Source organism: Homarus americanus, unplaced genomic scaffold (assembly GCF_018991925.1).
Source record: "Homarus americanus isolate GMGI-L3 unplaced genomic scaffold, GMGI_Hamer_2.0 scaffold56333, whole genome shotgun sequence".
In the NCBI taxonomy this organism is placed as follows: domain Eukaryota; kingdom Metazoa; phylum Arthropoda; class Malacostraca; order Decapoda; family Nephropidae; genus Homarus; species Homarus americanus.
In genome coordinates, this window is record NW_024734940.1 from 527,706 (window position 1) to 546,759 (window position 19,054).

At 39.9% G+C, this 19,054-nt stretch overlaps 1 protein-coding gene across 1 annotated transcript; it reads right to left on the reverse strand.

Annotated features, from left to right (window-relative positions):
- Nucleotides 1–702: 702 nt before the first annotated feature.
- LOC121870545 (dopamine receptor 2-like) lies at nucleotides 703–2,614 on the reverse strand. The gene has a single exon (XM_042372376.1). The coding sequence runs from the start codon at nucleotides 2,524–2,526 to the stop codon at nucleotides 703–705; it is 1,824 nt and encodes a 607-aa protein (XP_042228310.1). The 5' UTR covers nucleotides 2,527–2,614.
- Between the last annotated feature and the right edge of the window lie 16,440 nt (nucleotides 2,615–19,054).

The window sequence follows — 19,054 nt, forward strand, 5'->3', positions numbered from 1 at the left end:
CCAGTCACATTTATAAGACCGCGGGTTCGAATCCTGGCTGGGTGAGGTGTTCATTATATGTAGAAGTCCGCTTGCTTTATCAGGCCAATGAAAAAAATATATATATATATATATATATATATATATATATATATATATATATATATATATATATATATATATATATATATATATATATATATATATATATATATATATATATATATATATATATATATATATATATATATATATATATATATATATATATATATATATATATATATATATATATATTAAAATCAAACAATATTAAGCATCTCGCGAGAAAAGTTTATTTCGGGCGTGATGAATTATAGAATAGTATCCCTGATGATAAAACCTTTCTTAAAGGAGAGCTTTAGTGTTTAGAATATTTATTATTATTACTATTATTAATATTATTATTATTATTATTATTATTATTATTATTATTATTATTATTATTGTTGTAAATTGTTTGCTTTAACGAATACTTTTTGAAAGTGAATAAAAAATGTTTCTGCCCAAAAACTATTGGGGAATGCTAATTCTGGTTCTCGTGCCTTAGACCTGAATACTTGGGTAACGGATAGCTTGTGATAACGGCTTTTGTGATTTATAGTCTAATGGCACTCTACTAACTTATTTAATTCTTGGCCTCAATTTCAACTACCATGCCTTAAATGAATAAAAAGATTGTACTCACCTTCTGAAGTCCTTGGCCCAGCAAGCATAGATGACGGGATTCATGGCAGAATTGATCCAACCGAGCCAAGTGACAACACCATCCACTAGTGCCGGTTCTCGGATGCATCGCTCCCCACACAACCCCGATAGAAGATTGGTGACGAAGAATGGCAGCCAGCATACGATAAACACACCCATCACAATGCCCAATGTCTTAGCTGCCTTTTTTTCTTTGGCAAATTTACAAAGTTTGCGAGAAATTGAGAAATTTTTCAGGTTACGGGCAACCACTTTAGTGGAGCTATCCGGCGAGATACCTTCATGCATAGTGCCCAGTGGATAAGACTCTCCTTCCTCGAGAGGTGGCCCTATTCCGTGGGGATCACTGATGCCACCGTTTTCTTGGGTGATGCTGCACGTTTTCCCTGCCGGGTAATTGGCTCTGTGGACGTCATTACCATTACTACTGGTGCTTCCACCGGTTCCGCCGCCTCCACGGTGGATCCGGAGAGTTAATTCCATGTCTCCATTACCTATGGAAGATACTAGCTTCTGACCCAGCTTTAGAGAGCGCGTCTGTTCCGTGGCTGCACGGTATATACGGAAGTAGGTGAAGACCATGACAAATAAGGGCCCATAGAAACTAATGATAGAAGAGAATACAAGGTAGGAAAGGTCCTCTGTGAAGGGACAAACTCCAGCAGGATGAGGATTTGATACCACTCGCCACCACGCTATGGCTGGAAAAGAGATGAGGGCTGAACATACCCACACTAGGGCGATAAGTAAGCAAGCCCGTCGAGGGGACATACGACTAGGGTAGCTAAAAGGGTCTGTGATGGCCCAATATCTATCTAATGATATAACACACAAGTTGAGTATGGATGCTGTTGAGGCCAGCACATCAAAACTACGCCATACATCACAAAAATCTGGACCAAAAGGCCAATAGTCGAATGAATCGTACAGGGCACTGAAAGGCATAACAAATGCTCCAACAAGACAATCGGCGACGGCTAGCGACATGATGAAGTAGTTGGTGACCGTATGAAGGTACCGCTCCCGGGTGACGGCCACTATCACTAATCCGTTGCCGAAGATGGTAGAAACAGCGAAGAATAGGAGCAAAAGACACAGTGCTAGGCTCTCCGGAGTAATAACTAACGGTGCTGCATCCTCAAGCAAGCAACCGGATCCATTGAAGGAGAGATTCTTACACGCAAGTGACTCATTGAAGTTTGGAGGTGAGTCATCAGCATTCCATTTCCAAGAGCTTTTGTTGATCCAGCCAGTGGCGGTGTCTTGGGCATCCAAAAGCAGCGGCCCTGTTGTGTCTGGGGTCGTGAACCACCCTGATGTGTCAAGAGCAAAACTTATACCATAATTTTTCCCTTCATTTTCACTCCCGTTTGTATTGTCTTTTTCTAAGAAATGACTTTTATAACTATTGTCTGCAAACCCTTCAGTGCCACCGTACCCGACATTCTCGGTTACTCCAGTAGCATCAACTTCTATGTCCCTCACACCAGGCAAAGTTTTCAGAAGCCAACCTCTGCCACCACCTGATTTCGGTGTTAATATCTGATCTGTTATTGTTTGTTCACCAACAGGGGGACCAATGCTCAAGGGGACCAGAGGTGAGTAGGCAGGCTCGCTTATAACTTGCTGCCAACTATCCCCAGCCTCGGCCTTGGGTGTTGACCCATCAAGAATGAACGGGGAATCGTCAAGGATTACACCAAGGTTGTCTTGAGAAAAATCTGACACCCTCAGCCCAAATAGACTGTGTACATGTTTCTCCCATTTGACAGAGCGATTTGCAGTGGTGCTAGGGATCATCTTCAGGACAGGAATGTTATGCGAAGTTAAAAGGTGTAGTAATTGTTCAAGTATTTGGCAGGTGGGGGATCGATCGCTGTGGTAATTGAGTCAGCACTATCACAGCACTTGTCAGGTGGAGTACCAGTGACGTACACTTTCACAGTGCACCCTGATGACTCGCGATTGAATTACACCTGCGTTGTGCCACTGAAATGTTGATATAATTTCCTATTCAATTTGTTTTATATATACATTATATAGATAGATTTATTTTTTCAAGGAAAATTTTAAAGACTGGATAAATTGTAGACAAAAATAAAAAAAAAATATGATGGCCAATGACTACAACAAACGACACTTTTCACAGAGAATGTTTGTCATATCGCTTATCACCTTGCTGCCGGTTTCCTTTGAAACACTCAAGACTCACTTTTCTTGAAACTACATTGCGGTTCTTCAAAGAGTAACACAAATGTTTTACGTCATGAATGTTTATTGGAAACCTGTTGCCTCGCTTTCTGGTTTACACTTGTAATCCACGAGCAGGGGGATTCTTCTGTCTGAACTTTAATGCTTGCTCGGATTTCTGGATGTCACTTCTTTTTCCTCCCTGAAACGAAAAGAAAGTGAGTTAGAATTCTTGTAGAAAAAAAACATAATTATAGGCTGCAATAGCAAATTTTTTTTAAAAGAAGTAGAGGAATTTCGAAATTATTTCGATTTTATTATAGAAACGAAAATTACTGAAAGCATTGGTAATATGTATAAAATCCGAAAAATATACACAAAAGTATCTTATCCTAGTTTTAGTTCCTTGTGATTAAGGATTCCAACATTATAATATCCATAAGCATGACTTGACTTGACTTGACATCTGTAGATAAGGTAGAGGACTATTGCTTGTAATGGTGAGTGGGAGGGCAGGAATCAGGATTGGAAGTTCTTTGGGGGCAATTTGGGGGAGGGAGGGGACTGGTTTAGGATCAAGGTAAAAGAGGGAGGAAAATTGAAGGGAAGTAAGAGATTAACAGTATTCGGGCTCAACCAGATATGTTGAGGTTATAAAAATTTTATTTGAACTTACATCTTGCGTGATTAGGTTCTAGCTCTCAAGCCGTTTATCATTTACTTAAAATATGTTTATTTTTGCAGTAGCCATTGTTCCAAGGATGGGGTGACTACCTCTAGCCAGGTTCTTGTGGACCTGGCTGAGTAACGTATCTTTTGTTTTAATAAGAGTGGAAGGAAGGGGCAAGAAGATAAGTGTTGGAGAGGCCAAGGATAGTGTCCTTTGGTCACTCTTATTTTTTTAATGAAACATTTTTCTATTTTAGAGAATTGAAGCTTTTTGTTTATAGTAGGGAGGTTTAATTTCTAAGAAGAGGTGTAGGATCCAACTTACTACTTTTGTTCACAAGGAGGTGGTCCTATCTTTTTGGTTTAATTGAAAGATTGAAGCTTGACTTGAAGGTACAGTATTTATTGGCTATACAGTTCTTTTTGTTTTTGTATTAAATTTGATAATTTTTAGATGTATTTTGGCATTGATGGTGGATTGTTGACTCTTATTCTGCTTAATCTGAACCAAACGTGTTCTTCTCTTGCTCTTCTTACTGGCTCGTTGTCGAGCCAGTTTGCTACAGTTTTTTAGTCAACTCTCGTACTTGTTCCCATGTTCTTTTGGCTTGGATGTAGATGTCTAGTTTATTGCGTTGATGTTGGTTCTTCTATGGAGTTCTTCGTTTGTTACTCTTTCTTCGTAACTGATGTTATATATGAATCTTAGGCTTTTATTTTGTACCGTTTGAAGCTTCTTGATTCTCGTTGCAATGAATGAGTTGGTTGGTACAGGCGGGTAGCATATTACTGATTTTATTAGTGCCGTGTATAATATCTTTTTGCTTGGTATGTTCAAGTTTTTTAATCTTCTTATTTTTTAGAGTTTGTTACGTAGTTCGTGGACATTTTCGTTGATGACGCTCTGGTAACCATTTTTTTTTTCAGTATCAGGATGCTGCCTTCGTTGGTGTATGGGTAAATTTCTCCATCTACTGTTACTGGTTCAACCTTTTTCTTGGTAATTGGTATGATTTTAAATTTGTTGATATTTGTCCGTATTTTCCATTTCTTTTCGTAGTCATTTATGATTTTTATTGCTTAGGCCGTATGGCGTGCCATCCTTGCTTCTGATTTTCCGGCATATGATATGATTTGTGTGATGTCATCGGAAAAGATAATGTGTTCGCTATGTTGCGTTGGTTCAGGTAAGTTGCTCGTATATATGGAGAATAGTGTTGGGGGATAGGATTCCTCCCTGGAGCACTCCGCTTTCTAGGTCGAAGGGTGGACCTGAATGGTTGCCAATTTGTTTTGGAGGTAGTCACATAGGATTCTTTCTATTTCTGCAGGTAGGTCTAGTTTTAGTATTTTATATGCTAGTCCGTTGTGCCACACTTTATCAAATGCCTTTGCTACATCTTTTAAGACTTTGTTTACTTGGTTTCCTTGCTGTTTTTCTTTGATTATGATTTCTGTTATTATTGTTATTGCCGTTTGGGTTCCTCTACCTCTTCTAAAGCCGAGTTGTCTTGGGTTGAGTTTGTTGTGGTTAACCAGGAACTTATCTAGTCTGTTAATTAGTAAGCGTTCCAAGAGTTTCCCAGTTATTTCCAGTAAGGATATAGGTCTATAGTTTATAATCTGCTTTGGATCCTTGCCTTCTTTGGGAAAGAAGATCATTTTTGCCCGCTTGAGGGCATCGGGAAAGTAAGCAGCGGATAAGGTTGAGTTGTAAATATTTATCAGGGCTTCCATTGGTCTGCTGGGCAGGTTTAATAACATGTTTCGGGTGATGCCGCTCATTCCAGGGGATATTTCTTTAAATTTGTGTAGGCAGTGTAGCAGTTCGAAGTGATTTTTTAATTTATTAGGTCTTGGTCTTTCTGGGTTTCTTGTGTGGTAGGGAGTCAGTCTATTGCTTTGTACTCTAGCCAGTCCTTAATTAACTCTTCGTGTTCTTCGTCAAAACTTTCATTTTCTTCTTTTGATATTCTGAAAATCTTCTTCCATTCTCTTCTGAAGGCCTCTTCTTTTTCGTTGTCTGTATAGAGGTTTTGTCCGTTTGGTCTTGAATGTCTGTTTTTTCGTGCCAAGTAGTTCGTTGATGTTTTGCCAGAATTTTCTCTTTAGTCCTTTGTGGTGTCTATATTTTGGATTAGATTGTTCCATTTTTCGTTATTAATTTGTCTGTACTCTTCTTATAGGCCTTGTTGGATTTCTCTTATATTACGGAGAAGTTTTCTAGTGGGCCCTGTTTGTTCTATAAATGTCCTAATGTTATTATATTGTACTTGTAGTGTCTTTAATTCTGTATGTCGTTAGTGGGGGTTGTCTGGTTGATTGCTTGTTTTATTGTGATGTATAGCTTGTCTACCTGTTCTACCTGTAGTTTTCCAATAAATCCTTATATTCCATCTAGTCTATTTTGCTCATCTGGAGCCTTTGTGGTATTTTTGTTTGAATTGGGCTGGTGGAAATTGTGAATATTATCGGAATGTGGTCGGTTGGGGTGATGGGGCCTTGTTCTATGTGGTAGTAAAGGAATACTTTTGTTGCAGAAGATTTTGTCGGGTGTTGAAACGCAATTTGATCCTATCCAGGTGGTTAGGTGCGGGCCCAGGTGAAGTAGTTTGCCAGTGTTGATTATACGTTCCAATGCTGTGCCTATCTGGTTATTGTTGCCGTTGCTAAGAATGTGGTGTCCTGCAGTGAAATCCCCCAGGATGTACACTCGCACCAAAAAGTATCGGTGCAGGGAGAGATCGACAACTTCCGAAACGATACGTATGCGCTGTGATATGTCGGGAAGGTTGGTAAGTGTATCCTCATAACCCCCCCCCCTCCACTAGGTGTTGCCATATGGCTGACAATTAGGGCTGCCAACATACGGCTGGAACAACTCGCCTCTCCCAATACCTATCGTCACTTGTCTCAAAATTTTCACACATAAGAACATAAGAACATAAGAAAATAAGGAGTCTGCAATAGGCTGGTTGGCCTGTGCATGGCACCTCCTGTCGACAGTTACTACCACTCTCTATCATCCAGTCTCCTTTTGAAACTTTCCAGCGTTCCAGCACTTACTACAAAGTTGCTAAGCTTGTTCCACTCGTCCTCCACCCTATTTGTGAACCAGTTCCTTCCTATCTCCCTCCTAAACCTAAACTTATCCAACTTAAATCCGTTCCTCCGAGTCCTATCCTGCTCGGATATTCTTAGAACTTTATCTATATCCCCTTTATTGATTCCTTTCACCCACTTAAATACTTACATAAGAACATAAGAATGGAGGAAACTGCAGCGGGCCTATTGGCCCATACTGGGCAGTCCCGTTTACACCCAACCCCTATTGCTCATATAAGCATCCAACCTATGTTTGAAGCTATTCAGCGTATTCGAGTTAATGATATTTGGTAACTTGTTCCATTCATCCACTACTCTGTTTCCAAACCAGTGTTTACCTATTTCACGCCTAAATCTAAATTTGTCTAATTTAAAACCATTGTTACGAGTTCGCTGGTTGGATAGTTTGAGTACCTTTGTAATGTCCCCTTTGTTTAGCCCTGCCTTCCACTTATACACCTCTATCAGGTCGCCCTCGCTCTACGTCTCTCGAGGAGTGCAAATTAAGGTGCTTTAACCTGTCTCTATACTCAAGGTTCCTAATGCCCGGGATTAGTCTTGTCATTCTCCTCTGAATTCTTTCCAATGATTCTATATCCATTCTGTAATACGGTGACCAGAACTGAACTGCGTAATCCAGGTGTGGTCTCACAAGAGCAAGATACAGTTTTAGGATGACCTCGCTAATCTTGTAACTAACAGTCCTTTGTATGAACCCAAGTACTTTATTAGCCTTGTTACGAGCAAAAACACATTGTTTACTTGGCTTAAGGTTCCTACTTATCATTACTCCTAAATCTCTCTCGCAGTCGGACTTCTATCATATCTCCCCGCACTCTTCGTCTTTCTAGGGAATGCAAGTTTAGTTTCTTTAACCTATCCTGATATGGAAGGTTTCTAAGTCCCGGAATCATTTTCGTCATTCTTCGCTGCACCGACTCTAGTGAATTGATATCCATTCTATAATAAGGGCACCAGAACTGAACTGCATAATCGAGGCGCGGCCTGACTAGCACAAGATATAGTTGGAATAAGACCTCTGCACTCTTATTACTTACACTTCTAGATATAAAACCCAATACTTTGTTTGCCTTATTTCGAACATTAACGCACTGTTTTCTAGGCCGTAGGTCCGGGCTTACAAGTACCCCTGGGTCTCTTTCACAAGTCGACTTCTCTAGGTTGATGTTGTTGAGACTGTATACATTGACAGTATTTGTTCTTCCAATATTAAGTACGCTGCACTTGCTGGTGTTGAATTTAATTTTCCATTTTTCAGACCACCCCTGTAGTTTATTTAGCTCCTCCTGTAATGCATTTGCATCCTGCCCTGAATTAATCTGCCGCCCTATTTTGGTGTCATCCGCAAACTTGCATATGTCACTGCTGATCCCAGTATCTAGATCGTTTATGTAGATTATGAACACTACAGTATACAGCGATAATTTTTGTTGCGAGTGTACATTGGGATATTATAATTTGTTAGTTTCAGTAGGTCTTCTATAGGGAGGGATGGTCTTCTTGGGGGTAGGTATGTTGTTGCGATTATTATTTCACCCTGTGTTGTTTGTACTTTAATGGCAAGGAATTCGCTGTTAAAGTTGTCTATTAGTATGTGTTTGATACATTTTTTCACCGCTACGGCAACTCCGTCATGTTTTCCTCCACCTTTGTTCGATTGGTGGGTGTCGTAGTTAAATATTTTGATTTTGTTGTTCTCGGGTTCGCCGCGTGCACTTATTAGCATTATATCTGGTTTGTTTTCATTGTATATGTTACAAAGCGATATTTTGCACGTGTGCCAATCACGGACATTGTGTTGTAGGATTTTAAGTTTTTTCAGTTGTAGATGGTCCATTACTTCTTTTTCTTGGAGGGTTGAAGTTGAGGGGGTGATCTCATTTCCTTGAGACCCGATGATTTCCTTTTGAGTTCAGCTGCCGTGATTACAATAAAATCTTTTGTGCCGAATTTCATTTTGTCTTTATTTAATCATGTTCCATACCGTTTCTTTGTCATATCGTTCGTCTGTGTATCGCCATACTATTTCGTTAGCTGTTACAAAGTCTTCGATAAATTTTCCAGTGGATTTTCTGTGTGGTGGGTATGGTATTCTTGTGGTTTGATAAAACCTTAGTCCTAAAGCTGCTACTTCTTCAGGCATTGGGGGTGGGGGGCAGTTGTTGTTGGGAAGTCGATTTCCATTTAATTTTCATTGTTCTTGACCTCTGATATCCTTATCGCTCTCGCTCCTTGTGTCAGTCTTGGGTCTCTCGCCTTCTCAGTCAAATCTCCAGGTCGTTCCGCTTTTTCCGGTATGTTATCCTGATCTGTCGGTGATGTTGTGTCCTTGGGCGTGTTTAATCGTTGTCTGAAGTGTTTTGTAAGTTCTGGGGTGCTGGTGGCGTGTAACAAGTTTGCTGAGTTTGGGTTTTCAGAGAAGTTCATTTGTAGCATGTTGTTTATTTCAAGCATCCTATTGAGTTCGTCGGCATATGATCCTGGGGCTATCATGTTATGAAGGTGATCATGTAGCATACTCACCATCACCTTGAAATGATCAGTGTCACTTAATTTGATTATGGTGTCAGTAATTGGCTTTGTTGCCTCTTTCACGGCCCGCTTTGCTATTTCAGCATATGTGCTTTGGTCTTTCATCCTTTCTCGTTGGTCTTCCTGCTCTTGTTTGTACTTGATGAGGGTCTTTTTGATGGGGCAGGACATGGCCGTGGTTGGGTGGGTGTGGTGGACGTTCCCGTTCCTTTTGCAGTTTACGCAGCCTTAGTTGGTGTTGTTTCACTGCGAGAAAACATATCCTTCCTCCGCACAGTTGTAGAAGTATCTATTTTCCTTTTCTGGACAGTCCCTTGTAGTATGCTCTTCATATTTATAGCATGTGAAACATGTCAGGAAACTGATGTATTTTTCCCCTTTTATTTGATGAGGGAATATCGACATGTTGCATGCTAAGAAGCCGCAATGGAGGACCTTGTCTTCCATAGCCGTTTCTTCGAAACAAATCCTCATTACGTGCGTGTAGTCTTTTATCTTGTTTATTTCTTCTACTTTAAGTCCTCCATTGTTATTCTCAATGTTTGCCGTCAGAGAGTCTGCCTTTTGCCCTCCTACCTGAGAATCTAGTTTCCTTACGAAAAGAGATCTCCTGGCTCTTAGCTCGGGAGGCATGACCACAATTAATCCATTCTTGGCAAGTATTTGTTTCGCCTTAGTGGTTACTGGTTAGTAATTTCTCTGAATAATTTTAATTTCGGCAAATGACTTTGAACCCTTCCTTCAGGTTGAATGCCCCACTGAGGGGCACACCTAGTTCAACATATGCTACGGTAATGTCTAGATTTATCGATAGGTTTGTTCCTATCTCTTACTTTTATTCTTATGTTTACTGCCATTGTGCATGTAGAAGGTTATTGGAGGCCCTTCCTTGATTTTACAAGAGACAACCACCACACACTTTATCAAAGGCTTTTGCCACGTCTCTCAGGACAAGGTTTACTTGGTTTACATGCATTTTTTCTTTGGCGATAATTTCTGTTTGCCAGTTATTTACAGTAAATATATCGGTCTGTAGTTGGTTCTTTGGGAATGGAGATTATTTTAGCGCTCTTGAGGGCATCGGGGAAGTCAACGGCTGATAGAGCTGAGTTCTATCTATTTAGGAGTGCTTGTGTTGCTCTGTTAGGTAGGTTTAATAGCATATTTCGAGTTATGTTACTTATTCCAGGGGACTTTTCTTTAAATTTGCGTAAGCTGTATAGTAGTTTGTCGTATCCTATGAATCTATTGGGTTTTAGTATATCTGGATTTCCTGTATGGTAGGGCATCAGTCTATTGTTTCGCTCTCTTAGCCAGTCTTTAGTGGCTTCGTCATGTACTATGTCAAGTTCTCATTTTCTTCTCTAAAAAAGGCCTCTTCTTGTTCCTGGTCCATGTAAAAATTTTCTCCGTTCTGAGCTTTTATGTAGTTTGACGTTTCTTTGTTTTTGTGCCAAGTAATCTGTTAATGTTTTACCAGAATATTTTTGTGTCCTTTGTCGTATCCATGTTTGATATTAAACAGTTCCATTTTTCGTTGTTAATTTTTACATTTTCTGCTTGGAGGTCATGCCGAATTTTCCTTACGTTTTGGAATAGTTCTCCAGTGGGTCCTGCTTGTTCTATATACAGGTATGTCCTTGTATTGTACTTGTAGTCTCTTTAATACTTCAGTGGTTTTACTACCTGGAAGGGTTGTATTTCATTAGTGGGGTTGTTTGGTTGATTGCTTGCTCTATGGCGTTGTGTAGCGTATCTAGCTCTTCGTCGATTTCTTCAAGTGTTGCTTTTTTTACATTCAGTCGTGGGTAATTTTCCAGTAGTTCCATGTATTTTATCCAGTCTGTTTTGCTCATCTGGAGTGTTGGTGGTATTTTTATTTGTATTGGGCGAGATAAGATTGTGAATATTATCGGGATATAATCACTTGGAGTAATGGAGTAGTTCAGGAATTCTTTGCAGTTACAGAGGAATTTGTCGGGTGTTGAAACGCTGTTTGGTTATATCCATGTGGAAAAGTCACGGCAGGCTTAGCTCCCAGGGATTAATTGTTAGTAATAGCTAGTGCTACTTGTGAACAGGGCTGTGCCCTCCTGAGGGCCGAGCTTCTGGCGGAGTTAGAGAAGGCCAAGGAAGAAAACTTGAAATTCAAGGTAGTGAAGGCGAGGATGAAGGAAGAAACGAGACAACGAAAGCCCATGTCTGACGAAAACTCAGGCGAATAGAAGGTTGTGAGAAGAGGGATGACCAAACTGGTGGTGGAAAAACAAACCAAGGATACAACAATAACAACTAAATGCACCAACTTTTTCAGTCGTTTGATAGACGAATTGGACATTAGCATAATCAGGGACAAAGCTGAAAAGGAAGGTACGAAAACCTAAATTGTTGGCGATTCCCAGGATGAAGCTTCTTGTGCTAAAATAAAATTAGGATGAAGGTTTGTTTGCCAGGAGCTGGGGTGGGGGATATAGTTGACGGGATGGACAATATCTTGTCTGGTAATAGGAACAAACCCATTATCTGCCTCAGTGCAGGAGGCAATGATATTGGCCGGTGTAGGAGTAAGGAGCTCCTTTATAAGTTCAAGACAGCTATAGCACGCATTTGGGTGAAGGGAGGGATCCCTATCATATGTGGTGTCCTGCCTAGAAGGAGAGTTGGCAATGAATGGTTGTCAAGGGCAGTTGGTGTCAACGGCCGTCATGACAGGTATTGCAAGTCAATATCAGTCCCACTCGTTGACAACTGGGACAACTCTTACTGCAGAAGGGACCTTTATGCAAGGGATGGGGTACATCTATCTAGGGCTGGGGTGGCAACCTTGGATGGCTCTCTCGAGAGGGCAGTTCAGAAGATGTCGAAGTCTTTAAACTGCTTGGGGAACATATGAGAACGGGGGTGGAGGAGACTGCAGTGGGAGTAGATAAACAAAGTAAAAGGTTACAGAGAAATTGTGCGGGGAAGGATGACAAAATTAAATTATGCAGGGAGTTAAAACCTAAACGCAACGAAGAGAGGACTCAGATCATGACTAACTTAAATGTCTACTATGCAAACAGTAAGAGTATGAAAAACAAAATGGATGAAATCAGGGAGTTGGTATGTACCGAAAAAGTCGATATATTGTAATAGCATTCACCGAAACATGGATAAACTTAGACTCACGTGCGTTACCTGTCGAATACCAAATTGCAGGTTACAAATTATTCCATACTGATAGGCAGATTAGGAAAGAAGGCGGAGTAGCAATCTATGTCAGGGATAATCTGTAGTGTGAAATAAATAAGGAAATAAAAACAGAATTGAATACAGAAACAATTTGGAAAGAATTAGCCGATGGTAGGGAAAAATTAATCACAGGAGTAATATACAGACCGACTTATTTGGGATGAAATGCGCAGAGTTTTCATACATATCAAAGTCTCTATAGTAGGCGACTTTAACTTTAGCCAAATAGATTGGATCGACCTTACGGGTAAATCAGAATTAGAGGATTTTCTTGAAACAATCAAGGACTGTTTCCTAAGGCAACATAAAACCGAACCCACCCGGGGGCAATAATATGCTGGATTTAGTATTGTCAAAAGAGAAAACCTCGTAAGTAATGTGGAGGAAGGGAACGAACTTGCTAACAGCGATCACAAAGAAATAAGATTCCAGTTAAAATTTGAGGGCAGTCGCATGGAACATTCGATTAAAGACCTAGATTTCAGAAGGGTAAACTTTGATAGTTTGCAGAGGCAGGTGAGAGAAGAGGTATTACTCTTGGGGTTGAATTACATAACCTAACGTGAGGTGACCTCACACAATGTACCCACACAGGGAGATCTCACTTCTCCTGGATACCTGACAACGATAACCTCACAAAATATGACGGTTGAGGATGACCTGATCACGAGATCTGAGGTTGACGAGTTCCACAACAATCTAAATAATCAGTTACTTAATGCACAATGGCAGGCCATACCACACAGAAATCTCAGATCAAACAACAATGACCCTAAATGAATAAATAATTAGTTAAAGAATATTATTGGACAAGGGAAGGCTATATAGGTAGGAGAATAGATCGTGGTGAAGTTTACCTGCGAAATTATTTTAAGGTATTGGCCAGTAGGATTAAGACCGAGATAAGAAAAGCAAAGAGGAATAATGAACTGAAGGTACCAAGGGAGGCGAAGTCAAACCTCAAGGGATTCTTTTAAATAAGAACATAAGAACATAAGAAAGTGGGATACTGCAGGAGGCCGACTGGCCTATACAGGGCAGATCCCTTTCACACCCATCCCAGCACTTCCATGTGCCTACCCAACTTCGTCTTGAAGCTCCCTAGCGTCCCCGATCCTATTATAGCACTCGGTAGCCTATTCCACATATCCACAACTCTATTACCAAACCAGTGCTTGTCTATATCCTTTCTGAATCGGAATTTATCTAATTTAAAGCCATTTGTTCTAGTTATTTCGTTATTACTGAGCTTCAGAACATCTTCCATTTTACCCTTGTTAATCCCACTTACCCACTTGAACACATCCATCATATCTCCCCTAACTCTACGCCTCTCTAATGAATGCAAGCCTAAGCTTTTCAGTCTTTCTTCATATGGAAGGTTTCTAACTGTTCCATACCGATAGGCAGACGAGGAAAGGAGGCGGAGTAGCAATCTATGTTAGGGATAATCTGAAGTGTGAAATAAATAAGGAAATAAAAACTGAGAGGAATACAGAAACAATTTGGATAGAATTAAGCGACGGTCTGGAAAAATTAATCACAGGAGTAATATATAGACCCCGCCAATCTTGTTAGCGTCAATGAGCAACTTATCTGGGATGAAATGCGCAGGGCTTCCATACACAACAAAGTCTGTATAGTAGGCGACTTTAACCTTGGCCAAATAGATTGAACTGACCTTACGGGTAACTCAGAATCAGAGGATTTTCTCGAGACGATCCAGGAATGTTTCCTAAGTCAACATATAACCGAACCCACACGGGGTAATAATATACTGGACTTAGTTCTGTCGAACAGAGAAAACCTAATTAGCAATGTCGAGGAAGGGAACGAACTTGCAAACAGCGATCACAAAGAAATTCGATTCCAGTTAGATTTTCAGGGCAGACGTAAGGAAAATTCCACTAAAGTACCAGATTTCAGAATGGCAAACTTTGACAGTGTAAGAGGCAGCTGAGAGAGGGGGTGTCGCGCTTGGCTGTGAACCTGACAGATGACACCGACCTGATAACGAGATCTGAGATTGCCGAGTTCCACGACAATTTAAATAGTGAGTTACTTAATGCACAAAGGCAGAACATACCATACAAAAAACTCAGATCAGACAACAATGACCCTAAATGGATAAATAATTATTTAAAGAACATCATTGGCCAAAGGAAGGCTATAGGTAGAAGGATAAATAGTGGCGAAATTCACCTCCGGGACTATTATAGGGTATTGGCGAGAAGGGTTAAAACCGAGATAAGGAAAGCAAAGAGGAATAATGAGGTAAGGATAGCAAGGGAGGCGAAGACAAACCCCAAAGGATTCTACCAAATGTATCAAACTAAAACACGAGAAAAGATTGGACCAATACGGTCAGACTTCGGCGAGCTCACTGATAACGACGGAGAAATGAGCAATAATTTGAATAAATATTTTTCAAAAATTTTCATCACCGAAAATTTAACCATGATACCCGAGGCACCGACTATATACACAGATAGTGAAGGAAATAGATTAAGACAGATAGTAGTGACTAGTAACGAAATTATTAAGATAATAGACAAACTAAAAGCCTAATAAGTCACCTGGTCCCGATGAGATATTTGCCAGAGTATTAAAGGAATGAAAGGAAGAGCTTAGTATGCCCTTAGCAAAGTTGTTTAACATGTCATTAAAAACAGGTGTAGTACCAGAATCCTGGAGGATAGCGAATGTAATACCGATTTTCAAGAAGGGGGATAGATCACTATCCTCTAACTACCGCCCAATCAGTCTAACATCAATAGTAGGCAAATTACTGGAAGCAATCATTTCAAACTCTATTCGAAATCACCTGGAGAAGCACGGATTGATCAATGATTCCCAGCATGGCTTCACAAGCGGACGTTCTTGCCTAACTAATCTATTAACATTCTTTTCATCAGTTTTCGAATCGGTGGACGAGGGGCACAATTATGATGTGGTATATCTCGACTTTAGCAAAGCCTTCGACAGAGTCCCCCACGAAAGACTAATTAGAAAGGTAGAAGCTCATGGCATCAAAGGTGACATCCTTAAATGGATTAGGGCGTGGTTACAGGACAGGAAACAGCGAGTGAGCATTAACGGCACTAAGTCCCATTGGAGCAACGTCACAAGTGGAGTTCCCCAAGGCTCAGTACTTGACCATTATTATTTATTATATACCTAAACGACATAGATATCGGCATTGACAGCAACATAAGTAAATTTGCTGATGACACTAAAATAGGACGTGTTATCAAATCTGACGAGGACTAGGCAAAACTACAGGAAGATCTAAACAAATTTTTCGAATGGTCTGAAAAATGGCAGATGAAATTCAACGTCGACAAATGTAAAGTACTCAGTATAGGAGATGTAAACAGAGAAACCAGATACCAGATGAACAACGATGCCATAGAGAAATACGACTGCGGGAGAGATTTAGGAGTAATGATAAGTAAGAACCTTAACTCTTAAGCCAAGTAAACAATGTGTTTTTGCTCGTAACAAGGCAAATAAAGTACTTGGGTTCATACAAAGGAGTGTTAGTTACAAGATTAGCGAGGTCATCCTAAAACTGTATCTTGCTCTTGTGAGACCACACCTGGATTACGCAGTTCAGTTCTGATCACCGTATTACAGAATGGATATAGAATCCTTGGAAAGAATTCAGAGGAGAATGGCACGACTAATTCCGGGCATTAGGAACCTTGAGTATAGAGACAGGTTAAAGCATCTTAATTTGCACTTCCTTGAGAGACGTAGAGCGAGGGGCGACCTGATAGAGGTGTATAAGTGGAAGGCAGGGCTAAACAAAGGGGACATTACAAAGGTACTCAAACTATCCAACCAGGAGCGAACTCGTAACAATGGTTTTAAATTAGACAAATTTAGATTTAGGCGTGATATAGGTAAACACTGGTTTGGAAACAGAGTAGTGGATGAATGGAACAAGTTACCAAATATCATCATTAACTCGAATATGCTGAATTGCTTCAAACATAGGTTGGATGCTCATATGAGCAATAGGGGTTGGGTGTAAACGGGACTGCCCAGTATGGGCCAATAGGCCCGCTGCAGTTTCCTCCATTCTTATGTTCTTATGTTCTTATGTTCTTCTTTGTACTCTCTCCAAAGAATCTATGTCCATTCTATAATAAGGACACCAGAATTGACCGCATAATCCATGTGTGGCCTCACTAATGCTAGGTAAAGTTTGAAGATAACGTCAGCAGTTCTGTTACTCACACTCCTAGATATGAACCCAAGAATCCTGTTTGCCTTGTTGCGAACGCTAATACATTGTTTTCTAGGTTTCAAGTCGTTGCTAACAAATACACCTAGATCTTTTTCACAATCTGAGTTTTCCATTTCCGTGTTACCTAGTTTATACTTAACGTTTGTATTCGTCTTCCCTATCTGTAGTACCTTGCATTTATCAGTATTAAAATTCATTTGCCAGTCTACTAACCACTCATGTAAGGTATCTAGATCTCTTTGAAGGTGTTCAAAGTCACTGTCTGAATTTATCACTCTCCCCATTTTGGTATCATTTGCAAATTTACTAATCCTACTAGTTATACCTAAATCAAGATCATTAATGAATATAACAAACAGCAGAGGGCCTAATACAGATCCCTGGGGAACTCCGCTTTTTACCGCACCCCAGTCTGACTTAAATCCATTTATGCTGACTCTTTGTTTCCTACCAGTTAACCATGACCTAATCCATTTTAATAATGATCCACCTATTCCATGTGCTTCTACCTTCCTTATCAATCTCTCTAGAGGGACTCTATCGAGAAAAGATTGGACCAATACAGTAAGTAGCCGGCGAGCTAACTGATAACGACGGAGAAATGAGCAATAACCTGAATAAATATTTTTCAAAAATTTTCATCACCGAAAATTTAACCATGATACCCGAGGCACCGACTATATACACAGATAGTGAAGGAAATAGATTAAGAGAGATAGTAGTGACTAGTAACGAAATTATTAAGAAAATAGACAAACTAAAAGCCTAATAAGTCTCCATCTCCCGATGAGATATTTTCCAGAGTATTAAAGGAATGTAAGGAAGAGGTTAGTATGCCCTTAGCAAAGTTGTTTAACATGTCATTAAAAACGGGTGTAGTTCCAGAATCCTGGATGATAGCGAATGTAATACCGATTTTCAAGAAGGGAGGTAGATCACTATCCTCTAACTACCGTCCAATCAGTTTAACACCAATTGTATGCAAATTACTGGAAGCAATAAATTCAAACTCTATTCGAAATCACCTGGAGAAGGACAAGTTGATCAATGATTCCCAACATGGCTTCACAAGCGGGCGTTCATGTCTAACTAATCTATTAACATTCTTTGCAGCTGGACGACGCGCATAATTATGATGTAGTATATATCTCGACTTTAGCAAAGCCTTCGACAGAGTCCACCACGAAAGACTAATAAGAAAAGTAGAGGCTCATGGCAATGAAGTAGATATTCTCAAATAAATTAAGGTCTCGTTACAGGACAGGAAACAGCGAGTGAGCATTAACGGCACTAAATCCTATTGGAGCACCGTCACTAGTGGATGTACCCCAAGGCTCAGTACTTGGACCATTATTATTTATTTATACAGAAACGACATAGATATCGGCGTAGACAGCAACATAAGTAAATTTGCTGATGACACTAAAATAAGGCGTGTAATTAAACATGACGAGGAATCCGCGAAACTATAGAAAGATCTAAACAAATTTTTCGAATGGTCTGAAAATTGGCAGATGTGGACAAATGTAAAGTACTCAGTCTAGAAGATGTAAACAGAGAAACCAGATACCAGATGAACAACGATGTGATAGAGAAATCCGACTGTCAGAAGGATTTAGGAGTAATGATAAATAGGAATCTTAAGCCAAGTAAACAATGTGTATCTGCTCGAAACAAGGCTAAAAACGTACTTGGGTTCATACAAAGGAGTGTTAGTTACAAGACTAGCGAGGTCATCCTAAAACCATATCTTGCGCTTGTGAGGGCTCACTTGGATTAAGCAGTTCAATTCTGGTCACCGTATTACAGAATGGGTATTGAAACCTTAGAAATAATTCAGAGTATATAGGGAAAAGGTTGAAGCATCTTAATTTGCTTTCCCTCGAGAGACTTAGAGTGAGGGGCGATATGATAGAGGTGTATAAATGGATGTCAGGGCTAACAAATGTGAAATTACAAAGGTACTCAAACTATCCAACCAAGAGCAAACTCGAACAATGGTTTTAAATTAGACAAATTTAGATATAGGCGCGAAATGGGTAAACATTGGTTTGGAAATAGAGTAGTGGATGAGTGGAACAAGTTACCAAACATCATCATTAACTCGAATACGGTGGATAGCTTTCAACATACTGTAGGTTGGATGGATATATGAGCAATAGGGGTTAGGTGTAAATGGGACTGTTTCACTAAAGTTAACCACAGTGTCAGTGGTTGGCTTTGTTGCCTCCTTTACCACCCTCTTTGCTATTTCTGCATGCGTATGTTGATCTTTGTTCTTTTCATTTTTCTCTTCTGCATCCTGTTTGCATTTTATAAGGGTATTTT